This window comes from Lontra canadensis, unplaced genomic scaffold (genome assembly GCF_010015895.1).
Source record: "Lontra canadensis isolate GAN:19392208 unplaced genomic scaffold, GSC_riverotter_1.0 scaffold45, whole genome shotgun sequence".
NCBI classification, from domain to species: domain Eukaryota; kingdom Metazoa; phylum Chordata; class Mammalia; order Carnivora; family Mustelidae; genus Lontra; species Lontra canadensis.
The window spans coordinates 2,454,294-2,471,854 of NW_022631039.1; the positions used below are offsets into that span (position 1 = coordinate 2,454,294).

A 17,561-nucleotide genomic window follows, 5' to 3' on the forward strand; every position below is an offset into this window, starting at 1 on the left:
TAGAGCCCATGCCAGGCCATCTCGGGACTGTGGGCTCATGTCTGTGCCTGTGGCCGCCCAATCCCAGCAATTGCCTCTCAAGTCCCTTTGTTATTCTTGAGCACTGTTAACCAGAGTCCAAGTTGATGCTGGTCGGGGCACTTTCACATTGGGGTACTACTTTCCAGTGGGTCCCTTCTGGTGCCTCCCTCCCCCTTCTGCTTATGCTCAGATACCACTCCACACACTCCAACACCTCCGCACCTCTCCACGAAGGATCTGCTGCCCCGCAGAGATCCGGAGGTGTGTAATCTCACATCTCAGGCTAGTTTCGTGGGTGTTCTGAGTGCCCTCGTAGATGTTTATCTCCGCTAAGGGGACCGGTTGAAACAGGGTCTCCTACTTCTCCACCATCTTGCCCCTCCCCTCGAATATCCACGTTTTATATTATATAAAAATTATTTAAATCACACTGTTTTATTCAGTAGTGCCACTTGAGATTCTAAGTATTATTAAACATTTTATACAGATCTCACGATGGGAAATCAAGTATTGGCTATCAGGGTGAGGAATCAGTATTACGCTTCAGCCTTGTGACATCTGGTCTTAGGCATATAGAAATTTCAGAGTCATAATAATTGAGGGGCGCCTGGGTGGCTCTGTCTTTTAAGCGTATGACTCTAGGTTTTGGCTCAGGTCATGATCTCGGGGCTGTGGGATGGAGCCCCATGTTGGGGTCCGTGCTCAGCATGGATTCTGCTTGAAATTTCTCTCCTTCGCCCTCTGTCCCTATCCTGCTCTGCTATCTCTCCATCTCTGTCTCTCTACAGTAAATAAATATTTTTTAAAAAGAGTAATAATAACTGTATTGTTGCAAAATGGCTCCTCTGCTGCCGCATGCACAAGGCTGTGAACCCTTCACTGACTTGTGAGTGCGTTGGGAGTCAGGAGTTAGAACAGCGAGGCCAATGAGACGTTGGCGGCCCAGCTCCGGGAAACAATTCTGCATTATACAAGATGCTATTGTATTGATGCTGTCTTAACAGGCCAGCATCCCAAGTGTGCCCACCACCCAGAGCTTCCCCGTTCTCTGTGTTCATGGCAGGTATGTCCTGCTGGTGTATCACAGTCACAGCCATCATTGTGTTCAGATGCTAGACTTGTCCTGAGGTCGCAGGACAAGGGGTGTGGAGAAGCGTGTCCCTGGGGCCTGGGGGTGTGTCCTGACAGGATGGGGCGGGGGGTGTTACGGAACCTGGGTTGGATCCTGGCCAAAGAACCCTGAGCGGCACTCAGGGACCTCGGAGGACCGGAGGTTTATTCCACACCGGCGGGCCCAGACGAGAGTCGTCTCTCACGGTCTGAGCCCTGAGCAGACCAAGGGGGTGGTTTATACACTTTTCCTTCCTCGTCTGTGCCACTCTCGCAGCTGCGGCCCGTGGGGCAGGGGAAAGCCTGGGATGGCCTTGGGGCAGGACTGGGACTCCCCCGCTGGACTGGTCAGCCATCTCAGAACACAGATTTCCTTACTGGGGCGGTGGGGGCTCGCCCAGGACACCAGGTGCAGCCAGGTCCCAAGTGACCGAGATAAATGTGTGTGTGTGTGTGTGTCCAGGGAAAGGGACTCTCTTGCCTGCGTCCAGCAATGACACAGTGACACAGGCAGGGTGAGGCTCCCGGATGGAGCCCTGACGCTGGGCAGTGGGGCTCTCGGACTCTTTCGTGGCGTCAGCAGGGGCCAGGCTCCAACAGCAATAGGACGTGACGGGACTGTGGCTCCAGTGAGCCTATGTGCCTACCTGGTTTGGGGACAGGGTCTCTGTCCTTCCTTGGGAGAGAGGCAGGCTGGGGTCTGCGCCTTGTAGTTTCCAGGACCGATGCTTTGAGCGCTGGGCCCAAGCTGGTTGCCGGGAGGTTGGCAGCAGGCCGCCTCCCCTTCTAGAACACCAGCTGGTGGGAATCTGTCCTGGAGTGTCAACCTGACCCCTTGGGCACGAGTTGCCTGGGAGCCTGGGGGAACAGGACCTCCAGGAGCATGAGGGCCCCCCCGAAGTGGCTGACCGTGGCCTGGTTCTGTTGGGGGGCCGGAAGCATGTTGGCCAGAAGGAAGGCAGGCAGGAGGCCTGCAAGGACCCGGCGGGGAGCAGTGCACAGACCTCTGCCCTCAGGAAGTGGGGGCTCGGGGGAGGGGCAGGGAGCGGTTCTCAGAGCAAGACGCCTTTGCTGTTGAGGCCAGAGCGAAAGGATGTGGCACAGAAAACACCCCCTTCTACAGAGCCACAGGGGCCCCTTGCTCCTCCTGGTGAGCAGGAGGGAGAAGGGAAGGCCTAGAGGAGAGCAGATGAAGAGGGGGGTGTGCTAACGTGACCAGAGGACTGGGGGTGGGGGGGATTGACAGATGGGCAGGGGGCTGAGCCAGCCAGTGGAGATGCCTGCCCAGGTCCAGGGATGGGGGGCGGGGGCTGCTGAGGCTCTGAGTGGGGGCAGGGCTCTCTCTTGCCCCCCATGGGTGTAGGCAAGGAGGCCAGGAGAGGGGACAAAGGCATGAGCAACCCTGGGGGATGGAAGCCTGCAGAGGGGCCCTGAGCCTGTATGGGAGCCTCCACAGGGCCGCCGGAGAGGTGAACGCAGGCCGCAGGGTTGGAATCCTGCTGCTCTGCCTCCCGTTCCCGGAGGTGGATGTGGGACTGAAGCGGAAACAGGATGCCTGGGGGATGCAGGCGTGTGGAACTGTCGGGGCTCGGCTCCCCCAACTAGTGGGATCTGCCCTCACGGCCCCAGATCCCTCTCCCCGAGGCTTCACCTGCAGAAAGTTCCATAGTGCCCACCTGCTCACAGGGTGGAGCTTAAAGTCTTAGCACGTGAGACCCATAGTCCCGGGCCCCCCAACTTCCAGGATTTGGCTTTCAGTCTCCTTCGTGTGATCTTTCACACTTCCCTGTTTTTACCTTGGCATTTCCTTTCTTCCTTGACCGTCCACAAAGAAAATCTGACCCCGCCACATCAGCATAGCTTGTTAGAACTGAGAGAGACCCTGGAGATTTTGCTGGTAAAGCCCCACCGTTTGGCCCTTAGCAGGACGGCAGGAGGAAGTCAGTGATGCATTGGGACACCTGGGTGGCTCCGTCGTTAAGCATCTGCCTTCGGCTCAGGTCATGATCCTGGGGTCCTGGGATCGAGTCCTGCATCGTGCCCCCTGCTCAGCGGGGATCCTGTTTCCTCCTCCCCCTCTGGCCTTCGCTCCAGCTCATACATGCCCCCCCTCTCTCTGTCATAAATAAAATCTTAAAATAAAAATAATAGTAATAATAATAAGACAGTGGCATATTCCCACTTACTGGGGATTCTCAGCAATAGAGGCCATGTTATACAGACCTCCTGGTGGTGAAGAGGGCGTTCGGGAGCCCAGGAGTGCAGGCTGCAGCAGAACCTGGCTGAAATGGGGGGGCTTCGTTCCATTAGCTCAACAAGGTCCTTGAAAATGCCTTCCCGAGAGGTGGCCTCCCTCCAAGCTTCCCAACCAAACCCTGGCACTGTTCATACCATCTATGCCTGCCCTCAACTGTCCCTGTTAACTTGTCACCTGGCTGTGTTTCCCTGGCCAAGGGGACTCCCTCCATGTGTGTCCAGTGTCCGTCTAGGCCACACCCACGGACGGAGGCGGGAATTTGGTGCCGTTCGGCTGTGGGAACAACAGCGGACAACTCCTTAGTCACGTAGCAACAGACCCACCCGGGTGAGGATCCGTCAGAATGGACGAAAGTCCTAAGTGACAGAGGAAGGCTCATTTGTGACTGCCAGAGACTGTCAGCTCATTGCTCAGAGCTTGGGTTCTATTAGAATAATTAGGCGGGAGAGCACTGTGTTTTCAGGAACTTCTGTCTTCGCCACTGGTGCCTATCCACGGCCACACGCTGCACCTTGATGGGGCCTCCCGTGGAAGGAACTTGTGCCGGGCGGGGGCAGGGGCAGGCAGCCCAGGCACGGGACCCCTTGGGGATGAGGGCTCTGCGGGGTCAGGACTTTGGTTCGCCTATGGGAAATGCCTGCATTCTAGAATCATTCTGGGCAAACCCGACACGTCGAGGGCTGCTTTGGACCACACGAGCCACTCATTTTTTGTTTTAAATCAACCTTGGATGTAGACTGGATTCACCGTAACCCTTGCTTCGTGGCCTATTCTCATCATTGAGCCACGCACACTCCTCCCTCCCCCCTCCCTTTGATTTCAGGGCCCCAGTGAGCAGCCGTGGGAATCTCTGTGGCATTAGTTACCAGGAAGTGTTGGGGGTAACTGATGTCCCCGCCGGTGTTGTTGATGCGGTTTATTGACTCAGGTGCCGTTTCTTGGGGGTGACAAGGCCATGGTTACAGTTCAGGCTCTAGAGGACGCCTGCCTGGGGTTCGATCTAGGTGGTGCCCCTGCAGGAAGGCCAATCTCTTCACCTCTCTGGGCCTCACCTTCTCACTTGTCCAGTCGGGGTTATGCCAGGTGAGGCCTATGAACACATCCAGGGAGATAATCCATGACAAAAGCATTTGGTGCCACGGTCCTCGCTGTTGCGGGACGCAGGCCTCCCTGCTTACTTGCTGCCGTTCGCAACGCGTGAATTAGGGGCAACATGCCCAGTGAGGAGGCCAGAAATGCCTTTGTGGCTCAGGTAGGGTTACGACCTCCCTGTGATCCAGCAGGATCCTGCATCAGGCTGGAGAGTTGGAGAGCACAGCTTCTCCTCTGCGATCATCCTGTTACCCAGTGGATGGTTCTTTTGGGAGCTTTTGTCAGAACTTTCCCTTGGCCTTTTCCCAGGGTCCTATCCGGCTGGCTCTCAACTTAATTTTGCCCCAGAACCACCTGGAGATTGGTTCGAACACATGTCACCAGGCCCATTTCTGATTCAGGAGGTTGGAGGGAGGGGGCTGAGACGTTGTGTCTCTCACAGGTTCTCAGGTAGTGCTGCTGCTGGTCCGGGGACCACAGTTTGAGAAACTCTAGTGCAGGGAATTAACTATGATGGGGGGTGCAGGGCAGTCAGGGGAGACTTCCTGGAGGCGAACGCCTTTCAAGTGAACCTTCTTGTAGCAGATGAAGAGAGAAGAGACGGCGGCGGGACCGAGGACACAGAAGGGCCCGTGTGAGCTGGTGGGGTGGGGACAGGCAGGGGGAGGTGAAGCTGCCAGGCCCCCAGGCATGAGAGGGGCAGGACGGCCAAGGCCAGGTGGTTAATCTGGACTCCACTCTGGTAACCTCCGGAACTCTGGGATGGCTCTGAAACCTGGGACCCATGTGCAGTGGGGTGAAAGGTGGTTTTAGGGAGAGGGAGCAGCTGTGGGACGAGAGAGCCTGGGCTTGCTCCCCAGTCCAGGGTCGTGGCATCCTTTAAAATCTGGAGGAGTCCTTCCATGATCCTATTTTCAGTGTAGAGACCAAGATCCATGGTTCCCAAAGGTGCCAGATGAGATAGTGGTTATAGTCACGTTAAAAAAAATTAATTAGAAGATAATGGAATTAAAAAAGGGATGTCACTGCACCTCACAAGGGTATGCCATCAAACCTGCTTTGGGCTTGTGGTTTGCAGGGGCACCGCATCGTGACGTGTGGGGGAAGGGTGTGTGTGGTCATGGGGCGTGCTGGACCCGCCAAATGGCCTCCCCCAGGCCCGGGGCATCGAGCCCAGGGCCTTACCTGTGGGACAGTCCTGGGGGACAGTCGGGAAGATGATGCCTAAGGTTCCCCAGAACAGGAAGGGCTGCGGGGAAGCCTCCAGAAGTGGGCGGCGTCAGTGTGAAATGAGGCGCGCAGGGGCAGCTTTCTGGAAGTGGCTGAGTCTGACCTTGCAGGTGGCTCAGATCCTGACCCCAGGGCCTTTTGGGGAGAGGGGAGAGAGTCTGACCAACAAGGAGTTGCCAAGACACACTGGGAGTGGGGTATAGGGTGTGAGGAGACAAATGAAGGTTTAAAAAAATCTAAGTCTCAACATACAGAATCCAAACAGAAGTGTGACAGGCCTTAAGTAGTACCAGCCAACACGTTCAAGTTGCCACAGAGGGCACGGGGGACCACCGGCCTAGCCCATCCCCGCCTAGGACGCTGACTTTGAAGGCTACTGTTCCCATGCTCCTCTGGGCCAGGCCATCTCCAAATGCTGGCGCAGGCTAAACTCCAACTTGCGTCCGTCAGAGTGAGTGAGTGCTTTGGGTAGGCGAGTAGCTCCAGACCCCATGACCCTGCCCTAGCTCCCCTCACCTAGCTGGGCGAGAAACGCTGGGGCTGAACTAGGACTTGGACCACCAACCCACTCTTTTCGATCTGGCCCGATATGGCAGCCAATCCATGGCAAGAATTTCTAGGGCACTAACTGGGACTGAGTTTGTAAAACATTAAGTGACCTTCTCTTGTGTGTGGGCCACTCCCTATCCAGTTCTTACTTCCCACTGGCTTTGGGCCACACTCCCCACCCAAGCCAAGCTGGCGTGCACTGGGCTCGCAGCCTGATGTCTTCAGGCCTTGCTGTGTTCAGAAAGCCTCATTTTACACATTAAGAAATGGTTCCAGAAAAGCTGCGATTCGAGGTCACTGTGAACGGAAAGCCCGGGGCAGGTGCGCCCCCCCTCCCCCGCCAACTTCTGGTCTGAGCTCCTTATCGGAAGCTTCCAGTAGCTTTGAACTTGCGTGGGGTCCGGTGAGGGACTGTCAAGAAATCGCTCCTAAACTTACAGGAAGAAACGACGAGAGCTTAAGAAAAGAACGTGAGAGAGCCCACATCACTTCTATTGCTGTTTTCTTCCCGCAGGTTGACTCGGTGCTGTGGAAGCCTAGTTGGGTCTCCGGCATGGATCCAAGCTCCCGAGATGGGCACCCGCCACCACAGAGCCCAATCCCGTGCCGCGCGGCTTCTTATGCCACAAACGTATGTAACATCAACAGTCACATCTGGTTTCCTCTCCTCCACCTTGATTGAGGCAGGAGGAGGATAAACAGGGAACGCTGTTGCGAATTTCCATCCCAAATGGTAATTATTGCATCATTATATCCGCTACTTTTCTTGTCATGTACCATTAGGAGGGTAGCACGATCACTGTCAGTCAAAGGCGGTGGAGATAATTAGAGTGTCTATAGGTTAGCAGGAAATCACATGGGTGCCAGTCCCCATCAGTGCCGGGATGCTGAACGCAATTAGAGACGGTGGAGATGCACAGAGCCCCAGGGACGGAGGGGAGAGCCTGAGTCCTCTGGGCTCCAACACTGCAGGTGGGCGGGGCACGGCCCGCAGGGAGCGGGAGGCGGCGAAGTCGGCCGGGCTCCCCATCCAGACGCTGCAGAGTTTGGGGGGCGGTGGCAGGATCCTGTGTATGGTCCGATTTGGGAAATCAGTGTTTGTCGTGTTTTCCAATCCCCTCGTCGTCCTTCTGGTCCGGGAGGTGGGCGTTAGCGGGCGAGCAGAGCCGAGTGGGTCTCTATGGCTCTGCCCACTGTTGCCTTTCTAGGCCTGCAAGCCCGGGTCCCTTGACCTGCATGGTCTTCCTGTGCTCCCCGCCCCCAAACTGTGTCTAAGCCCCAGACAGCAGCCGCCCGCATCCCGCTAACCTGGGCCGCTCCCGCGCCTTCCCAGAAAGAGAACAAACACTGGTCCAAACAGGTCTCGTCTGAACAATTTCATGAGGCCGACATGAGAAAAAATTAACATTTTTTACATCTTGAAAAAAAACGGGAATTTAGAGGGCGGAAGAGGGGAAGTGTCTGCGAGGGGAGGAGGGAGAGGCCGGGTTGGGTCGTTCAACAAGACACAGAGGAATCGAGACACGAAGGAAATACAAGGAAGGTCTGGAAAGTCACATACAAGCCACCGAGTCCACAGACTGAAATGCCAGGGAACGCGCGAGCAGAGACTGTCGCGAAAGCCCCAAAGTCGGCTCTGTCACCGGCGCAGGTGACACCACCACGGAGCTCCGAGCTGGGCCTGGGGTGCCCCCCGACCCACCGCCTGCGCCATCCACCGGTCCCTTCCCGAGACCGAACAGTGTTTTGCCTGGACTGTCCCAGAAATGGAAAGAATGAGAAACAGAAAGAACGTGAGATCCACGTGTCGCGGTGGGGGCCGCCAAAGTTTACAGAAGCTGATCGGCGGGTGGCCGAGTGCGTGAGGGAGGGCAACCGGCCCCCGCGGGTCAGCCTGGTGTCCTCGCTTGGGCTGGGTTCGAGGCCTTTCTCCGCGAGAGCCCGGTCTTGCACGTGTGGCTTCTTCCCTAGGGGAACGATGGCCGTCACACACACAAGCACCTGGAGGCTTGGTTCACATTTTTTAATAACATGGCACAGTTTACATTACACAAGAAGGCTCCATCGATGGGAACATGCTGAAGAGTCAGTCGGTTTTCACGGGTCTTTTCACATAGGGTCTAGGAAGGACTTTATTACATACAGGATAAACAGCAAAAAGGTCTGTATAGAACAATCTCTTTACAAGACTGAAAGCTACCACTACAGTTCCAGTGTTCATATCCCTCGGATTTTTTTTAAAGTTGTTGTTAAAAAACAAACCAAACCAAACCAAAACAAAAAAACCAAAACAAAACTAAAAAACAAAAAACAAAAACCAAAAAACCCCAAAAAACAAAAAAACCCAACCAAAAAAAAAAAAACCCACTGCACAACAGCTGGAGTTCACAAAATCTGAAACTCACCACTAAACCTTCAGTTTACTACTAAAATAGATCTCTCTGCTTGTTAGAAACAATGGTCTGTAGTTAACTTTTTTTTCTTTTTTGCAAAAACAGGGTAACAACATCAGATAGCACTTTAATATACTAGAAGACCCAATGGCACTAGTTTTATTTCATACATATAATTTACAGTCCGGTAGACAAGATATAGTGTATTTCTCTGCTAGTAAAGTCATATTCTCTCCAAATATGTAGACAAGAGGCTTAATGTATTATAAAAGTATTATGAAGACACGTTAAGGTCGATGCGAACTCAAAACCACACGCACACACAGGACTCGGTCTCTGCCACTGTTCACCCTCTGCGCCTCTCCGTGGCGGGGCCGGCCCCACCTGTTCCGGCTCCTTCCAGACCTCCCGACCCACGGGAGCGCCGCGAGTCACGGGGGCGGACGCGCCCCTTCGGTCCCCCAGCTACCGAGTACAGTGAGAAACATATCCATCATCTGAGAAAACGCGAAGCTTTCTTTCAGGATTTGTTTGGGTGGGATCCCACCTCATCCACAAACGAGGAGGCTGTGTGCAGAGAGGAAATGGGACACGCTAAAAACAAAACAAACCAAATGCGTGGCTCCCACGGGGGGGGTGGTGTGTGAAATCACGTGACTGATGATGACGTGCTGGCGGCCTGTGTCCCCTGATTTTGGCATCTGACAACCCCCATCCTCCCCTGGCACCGGCTGCGCTGCCCTCGCTCTCCCCGCCCCCCTCCCTCCCATGCCCCCACCGCCACGGCCCACAGGCCACCACTTCGGAAGCCACGTTTTCGGCCTGGGGTCTGATCCGCATAATAGGAGGTTTCTCCGTTTGAAAAAACAAGCAAGGAAAACAGTCCTATCACGTGAGCGCTTGTTCAGGGAAAATATGACCTTAAGGATGTTGTAAATGGGTTTGAAAAGGCTCCTTTGAGTCAAGAGGGCTTTTGAGAGAAGCCCCGACATTCATTGCATAGTTGAAGGGTTTAGCTGTCTCTAACAACACGTGGGAACGCGGCCGCAGCTGACCGCGCTCGCGGGTAGTAAGTCTGCAGATAGCACATTTGAAGAAGTAGTAATGTATTAGGTTACTTACTCTGTATCTATTTACATTTGTACACAGTAAAGCTTTCATCTTACCCTTTGCATATATGAACCATGAGCTCCCGAAGCAACGTTTCTTTACAGGACTATGTACACGGCCTCCCCTTCTCATCTGCGGGAGCTCCGCGCGCCGGACCGGACCGCGGGCGCCGCTGCCGCCTCCCCCCCAAGTCACCACCGCGCCGGGTGTGTATGCCATCTTTGCTGTTTTGGTTCAAATCAACAAAGTTTTATACGAGAAACCGAAAGAGTTAGGGACGTGAGAACATCGGACTTGGCTAAAAGATCTGAAAAATTTCAACATAGAATATACAAAAAAACATTTCAAAATCTGCACGGAGTCTATACATTTTTTACAAGGGGAGGAGGCGGAGGCGCGTGGCCCCCAGTCCGTGGCAGCGGTCCGTCCTCTCTCGCTCTCCCTCCCTCCCTCTCTCAAGTCTGGCGTCGTGTGGGTGTGGGGCTTCTCCGTCCTCGCTCGGGCCCTGCTCTCCTTACCGAGCCTCGATGTCCTTCAGAGTGTGGGAAGGGGGCCTCTCCCTCATCTCTGCGGACAGAGGAGTAGTCCTGCGGGGTGAGACGGGGCGGCCCCCCAGCGTGGAGATGAGTGGTGGGGGCGCGCTCAGCGCGGCCGTCGGAGGCGTCTTGTTGAGCAGTCCGTTCTGGTGGCCCGCCGTGGGGCTGATCCGGGGGTAGTGCATGCTGGGGAGCCCCGGCGTGATGAGGCTGGGGTGCGGCAGGTGCCCGTCCAGGGAGGCGGGGTGCACTGAGTGCAGCCGCGTGTGCTCGTAGTCCTCCCGGAGCACGTGCAGGCGCTCCCGCTCGTCTAGGTGCGCCCCGCGCTCGTGTTCCCGCCGAGGGTCCACAGACAGCGGGTGGTGGTGGTGGTGGTGGTGGTGGTTGTAGTCGTGAGGCTCCCTGTCCCGGAAGGAGCGGTCGGCTTCGTACAGCCGGGGGGTCGAGAGACGGTGGAGGGGGTCGTTCCTCAGCAGGAAGTCCCTGCCCAGCGGGTCTCTGCGGTGAATGTCAAGTTCTCGGTAGGGATCCCTCAGCGGGTCCCGTATGGGGTCCCAGTGGAAAGAAGGGTATGGGAACCGCTCTCCGCCCGGGATGGGACTGATGCCCATGAAGGGAGTCATCATGCGCGTCCTGTCCAGGCTGCTGATGCTGTTCATGGGGTGGATGCCGGTCACCCCCACCGTCATGGGCATCGACGCCAGGGGCCCCGGGTGCACGCCGGACGAGGAGCTCGGAGGCGGCGGCTCCGACGGCCGGTGGGTCTGTGGGGCCTCTGGAGGCAGGTCGTGGTCCTCCTTGCGCTCCTCCTTCACCTTGACCTCCGAGCCCTTCTTGGGGTTCTCGTAGGGCGGCTCGCCCTTGCGTGGCTCGGCCTCGCGGCTGGAGGTGCTGTTGGGCCTGGCGCTCTCCAGCACGGGGGTCCGCACGTAGGGCGACGGCACCCGGGCTAGCTGCTTGGCCTCTTCGCCCACGGCTCGCCCCTCGTGGCCGTGGCCGTCCTTCTCGGGCAGGTGGCCCTCCTTCGCCTTGTGCTCGTCGACGGCCAGGTCCTTGCGGGACTCCGAGTGGTCTCTCTCCCTCTCTTTGGATTTGTCTTTCTCACGCGCCTCAGTGTTCAAATGACCCCTGATCTGTTCAGCGGAGCTACGGTTAGGTCCCAGGGCGCTCGCCGGGAGGACGGGTGCTGGTGAAGGGTGGCTGGAGTGTCTCTTCTCAACGCTTTCCCTGAGGAAGAGAGAAGCAAACAGAGAAGCCGATGAAGCGGGCCTGCCGGCCTGGCGAGGGACTGCCGATGAGATGGTGGTGTGAGGAGGACGGGCTCGGGTCTGGTGCCTGCGGTCGCCGGGTGCGCCCTGTGCCCAGCAGAGCCGGCCATCCTGACCCTACTCACCGCGACGTCAGAGGACGCTTTGGGGGCTAAGTGCTGGGCATGAGGGCGCGTGGGGGCCCGAGGGGAATAATTCTGTATGGAAGAGTCACATGGTCCGTTAAGACCACAGAGGAAAGGTTTCGGCAAGTGCACGTGGACCAGTGGGGACGGTAACAGTGCTCTGGTGACACAGCCCACCTGTCTCGACCACGGGATCATTTAGTGTGGAGCAGAAACGCCTGAGCAGCCCAACCACGAAGACGACCTTTCTGCCGCTGCTGCGACACTGAGCCGGAGGGAGGAAGCGTCTGACGCAAACGTGACAGGAGCTTCAAACTCCAGACACGAGGACGAGTGACCCGTCTCGGAGCAAAGGACGCCGGCTCAGAGGCCCTGCGAGAGGCAGCCCGGGAGGGGCTCTGAAGGGAAACCACGAGTTCAGGGCTCATGGGTTGCAAACGGCACTTGTGTCTCAGGAGGGACAAGGTGGAAATCTGGGGAGAAGATGGAGGAAAGCCGGTAGGAAAAGGGGGGGTCCCCGGGCCTCAGGGGATAAGTGGAGAACCGTTCTGAGGGCATCTGGGAGTGGACACGTGGAAGAAGAATCTTAGGGGCCTGTCTGGGATGGGGGCTAAAGTGTCCAGGGCACGGGATGCTGAGCCCAGAAGGACCACGAGGCTGATAGGACGAGGGAAGACTGGACCGGACACGATGCAGGGACAGTCGCGAGACAGACGGGGTGAGGCCAGGGGCAAGGCACCTCGTTGGCTCGGCAGCTCCCAAGGCAGAGGGGCGTGACAGCAGGAAGGGGGGTTCCCCTACAAATGCGGTTTCTAGCCAACACGGAGGCCAGGAAGAGGGGCATCTTCAAAAGGCAAGAATAAACCAGCATGTTTTATCACGTTTCCAGACTTGAATCCAAAGGCCGTTTGGGCCCCATCAAGAAAGATGCGAGAAGGTTTGCTGCCTCACCATCTTCTGGTCACCGACAGGCGGCCCCGAGAGAGCGCCCGGTCCGGGCCCCGGCGGTTCACAGCTGACCGCCCCGAGCGGTCCTCCCGCTGTCTGAGCTCGAACACACGGTCTTGAAGGAAAATGTGTCTTTTTCTTTTCTAAGACAGCATCAGCGAGAATGAGGAGGACATGCTAATCTGACCCACTTAGGGTCTGTGAAAGTGAATCCTTTTAAATCACTAGTGGGCATGCATGCACACACACGCGCCCCACACACAGTAAGGAAAATCAAAGATCTGGATCCTGTGTGAGACCCAAGTACCCAAGGGAGAGCGCTGGTAGGGATTTTCCTGTCGAGCGTATCTGGTCTTTCCCTGCTTCGCAGTCTGAGCAGGAGGAAAACCGCCTACAGCAAGAAAACAGAGGGACGCTTGCTTGAGAATGCCCAGGACATTCTTCAGTGAAAATACCCTAAGACCTTTTCCTCCTTAAGGCGATTCCTGTTACAGGCAAGGGTTACCAAGTCCAGAGCTGAAAACACGGTTAGTCAAAGTAACTTCCCCACTGGCAAAGCAAAACCCACACCGGGAACGCGTACGGACGCTCCTCGGCATCTAGGTTAGCAAACTTCCACTCGTCCTCTGTGAGCCCGGGATTGGGGTTTGAACAAAACTTGAGAAAAATATGATGAAACGATGCAAATGTGACTTTCTAAAAGCAAACAAAAAGAAAGAGAGGGAAAGAGACAGGAAAAAAAAAAAAACCTATGGATGATTTAATGGACTGCACGAACTTGAAAGCAAATATGGTGTTGATTCATGCTGTGTGTGTTGGGTCCGGAGCTCCAGCTCGCTGTCTCAGAGAGAGAGAGTTCTGCTGGGGCACACTAGCGCTCGCGGGGACCTCGCAGCTTCTCGGGGCAGGTCTGTGTCTGAGTCGGGGCGCTCTCGCTGCGCTGTGGTCATAGCCTACAGGGCGGTGCTCTAGGGGGCCGAGGGGGTGCGCTCGGGGACTGCGGGGCTGGCCCGGGGCCGAGCCTGGACTGGGGGCCACACGGCCCGCCGGAGCACGAGGCTGGGATGGGGCGGGGGCACGGCCGTCCTGGGCGCACAGCAGGCTCCCCCAGTGGGACTCGAGAGCGGGTTCTTTCCGTACCTTTCTTTGTCATCTTTACTAACGGAGGAGTCTCGTTTATCTACATCTCTATCTCTGTCATGAGCTGCAGCGGACGCGCTACGCTCCAGCTCCCCTGGCTTCAGCCAGGGCGGAGGGGTCGGGAACGACGGAGGCGTGCGGTGGAGCCGGTTCCAGGGTTCGTGAGGGTTGCTAAAGTTCTGCACACTGGGGCCATCCTTGTGGCCGAACATTGAGTTGGGTGCTGAAATGGTGAAGTGGAAAACAAAAAGGTTTAAGAGAAATCATATAATCCGCTGTAATGAAGGTACTTACCCCAAAACTTCTAACAGCACTCAGAGTTAAAATGAGTACATATTATGGGGAGCTGGAAAAGGAAAGGAGATCAACAGACTCATTAGAGGGACGCTCGCCCCACCCTGGAGAGGCAGCTCAAGGCTCTCGCTCTCTAACCCAAGCCGACGGGGCAGGAGGGGGAGGACTCAGGAGGAAAGGGGCCGGACAGGTGCCAAGAGCGCCCAATCGAACACGTCTGGTGCATGCAGGAGCCTGCGGCATGCAGAAGGGGGTCCTCTCGTGAACAACACCCATCGCCGCGGTGCCTTCTGGCTCCTCCCTGCCCCACAGCCCCGCCAACGGGACCGCCACTGTCCCCACAGCATTAGCGGATGGAAACAGGTCGTCAAGCCCAGACGGCAGTGGACCCAGATAGACACGTAAGGTCTCCGCACAGGACGACACTGGGAGGGCACCCTTAGGGCTGCGTTTCAGGCCGTGACAAACGGACAGCACCAAAGACAAGGGCTGAGCCTTCGGTGGCTCGAAAATGAGTCCGTGTTACACCGCTTTTCCCACTCGAGATACTTTTTGGTAGAAAATGACACGATCCTCCCAGATGACGGAGTACAAAATGCTGGGCTAGCCTTAGCCCAGGGCGGTTTTCCTGCCATTTTTGGTAGTTTTCTCAGTGCCACTAGTGCCAAAGGTGAGGCGGAGGAAGAGTGGTTTCCCCGTCCACCGGGAGCTGCAGCTAAAGTTCCGGAGGGTAGGGATGGAACGTGGGGGAGACTGAGCTTAAGTGACTGTATGGAGTTTGATCAGGGACACACAGGAACAGCGGGCTTCCCCTGAAACCCCTGCACCCTTCCCCCCGACTTCGCTGCTGAGGCCGGCTTCTCCGGATAGGACCTCATCGGTTTCCCACGAGGACAGTTTCCTTCTAGCTAGAAAGGTCTTGAGCCATAGACAGATCCAAGGAGACACACAGTCCGAGGCAGATTTTTAAAAAGCCAGAGGTACTCACTAACTGAAGGGTTTCCGAGTCCCCCGAAGGCATTGCCACCAACCGCTGCGAGGCCAGTGAACGTAGACGGACGGTTAAAAGGCTCTGCGGACAGATCGGGAAAAAGGAAACGGTTGCAGGACTGGGGTGAGTGGAGGGTAAGAGCTTCCCGGGCGTGGGAAGGCGATGTGGGGCCCCTGCCCGCTCTACACTCGGACCCGATCCGTCCGTCCCTGATTGTGTAGAGGGTCTCACTGCATTTGGGTCTGGGCACAGTGTTCTAGGACACTCTCCTGCCCTGTCCTCCCTCCTCGGGGAAAGTACTCTGTGGGCTCTAGGAGTAAGGCTCCCAGTGACGAAATGGTGCAGGCGCATCTGTGGAGACACCCCGTTGTCGCGTGCCACTGCCTATACGCCTGCCTGTGCACACGCAGGAAATACCCAGAAAACAGAGGCCACACTAGAGCATGCACCCTTGCTAGGAAAAGACAGATGCACAGTGAAACCCGAGGGGACTAAGAAACAGCACGGAACACTTCCTTGTTACATCATCTTGCCTTTTCTTCCTCCTCCCAGAGGTGGGCAGGCAGAGGGAGTTCACCATCTCACCCCAGCGGGCAGGTACAGGCTACTGTACACACAGATCGCTGGGCACATGGGGCACGGCTCCTTCCCACTGCCCTGTCACCTCAGATGGCATCACGACCGAGCACACAGCCCCTACTTTAAGACTGTGGTGTCAGAGGTACTGAGATCCTGAGGACGGAGGGCCGGCCGTCAAACTTCTCCACGAACCCAGCATGGCCCTGCATAGTCACCGGGGTGTCTAGGACCACGGCCAACCCGCCAAGAAGCGCGGAGGGAGCGTGGCAAACCAAGGTTTTGGTGAGACACGTGTCACTTCCCATCGCCGATGGCAACTTACCCAGGTGAGCGGCAGGGTTAAGGAAGTTGCTGTGGTGGGGGGGTGGCCCAAAAGGGGTCCCGGTTGGGTGTGCAGCACCTGGAAAGTCAAACACAACAGAATCAGATTTCCCAGAAAGCCAACTCCTACCACGCTCCCAGCTGCCGAAGGGCCCCATGAGAAAACGGGGGTGAGTATGTTGAAACAAGGACGTGGCCGAATTCCACCCAGGCCACGTGCCGGGGGACTACATGTTTTATGTTAGCTGGAGAAGGCATGCTCTCCTTCCTAGCTGGGCTGGCCGCTGCCCAAAGAAGGCATTCCTTTGAGAAGACATGGGTGCACAGCATTACAAGCATGGAGAGACCGCACAAGGCGGGGCAGGGTGGGGGGCCGGTTCTATAACCAAGCAAGCTGGGGGTCAAATGCCAAAGCATGAAGTGTTGGGTTCTTCCCTGAGGGACCTCCAGAGCCGTTAGTACATTCCCGGGCTCACTTGTCCTCTGAAAGGGGGACATCTGGCCACGGGATACTTTCTTCACAGAGCATGTCGGGGGGCAAGTCTTTCACTCTGAGAAACTTGTTCTAGAAGCTGTATTTTCTAATTCTTGGCCCAGGAGCAGCGTGTCTGGGTGGCGCAGAGCCCCTTCCCTGAGGACTGTGCTGGTGGTCAGGAGACCATCTAAAAGGCCTGGGCCTGCGGGACCCGGGACCGTGAGCTGCATCAGGTACAAGCGATGAAGTCCTCCAGGCAGCTCCCAGCTTCGGGGCCAGAAAAAGCCACTTTATTCCTACATTTGTGGACACCGGCAATCTGCTAACGGACCCTATCTGCCCGACGGGGACCTCAGTTCAAGGTCAGTGGTCTTCTTTGGTTTCTCCATCCTCCAGCGTTTCATTGTCTGCCTAAACAGCATGTGTTTAGGGAGCTGCATCGTCCTTGTCCCGGAGTAAGGTGGGGAAGGGGAGAGGGAGAGAAGGAGAGAGGGTGCGCGCCTGGGAAGCAGGACGACACTTGTACGAGCCGAGGGCATCCGACTGGCTTGTTAACGGGGCAGCCGAGAGCCGGGAGACACGCTGGCGGAGCGGCAGGCTCGGCTCAGAGACCGGACTGGCCCGGCTCTGCTGACGTCACCTCTCTTGAGCGGATGTCGGCCTGAATTCCCGACACAAGCAGAAGAGCGGCCCAACTGAACACGGGTGCGTGAATTACACACACCGGCTGCAAGTTTCACCAAAATGCCATTTGGGCGCAAAATCCAATATTGCTTAGACTAAAAAAGAGGACCTTCCAGGTGGATATATACGCGGGGCCTCAACGAACGGCCTAAAAACACCCCACGGTGTCTTGCATGTTGGCTAAGTTCCTATAAACAAGTGTAAGTTCCCCTGGGAAAGCAGATTAAGTGGAGGCATGTGGTGGTCCCTCCCCACACCCTAGGAACTCGGTTTATGTTCTGGATTGCTGTCCCTTGCACTGCTGTGGGGCCTCGGGTGGGCACGGGAGGAGCTCTCTGTCCGGCCTAGACGCTGGCTTGGCCTCCGTGGGGGCCGTGCCCAAATGATAGTCCGGCTCCGGCCTGAGAACACAGGCCAGCGTGTCATCAGGTGGTAACA

The 17,561-nt window shown here is 56.6% G+C and overlaps 1 protein-coding gene across 8 annotated transcripts in view; it reads right to left on the minus strand.

The window, feature by feature from the left end:
* Nucleotides 1-9,918: 9,918 nt before the first annotated feature.
* Nucleotides 9,919-17,561, minus strand: part of AUTS2 (activator of transcription and developmental regulator AUTS2) — a 1,079,185-nt gene continuing 1,071,542 nt past the window's right edge. For all 8 annotated transcript variants that reach the window (XM_032872387.1, XM_032872381.1, XM_032872385.1 and 5 more), the window contains 4 exons: nucleotides 15,966-16,043; nucleotides 15,062-15,145; nucleotides 13,780-14,002; nucleotides 9,919-11,525 (listed from right to left, as the gene is read on the minus strand). In XM_032872387.1, coding sequence (XP_032728278.1) covers nucleotides 10,277-11,525; nucleotides 13,780-14,002; nucleotides 15,062-15,145; nucleotides 15,966-16,043 — 1,634 coding nt within the window. In that variant the 3' untranslated portion in view covers nucleotides 9,919-10,276. The remainder of the gene's footprint in view (nucleotides 11,526-13,779; nucleotides 14,003-15,061; nucleotides 15,146-15,965; nucleotides 16,044-17,561) is intronic.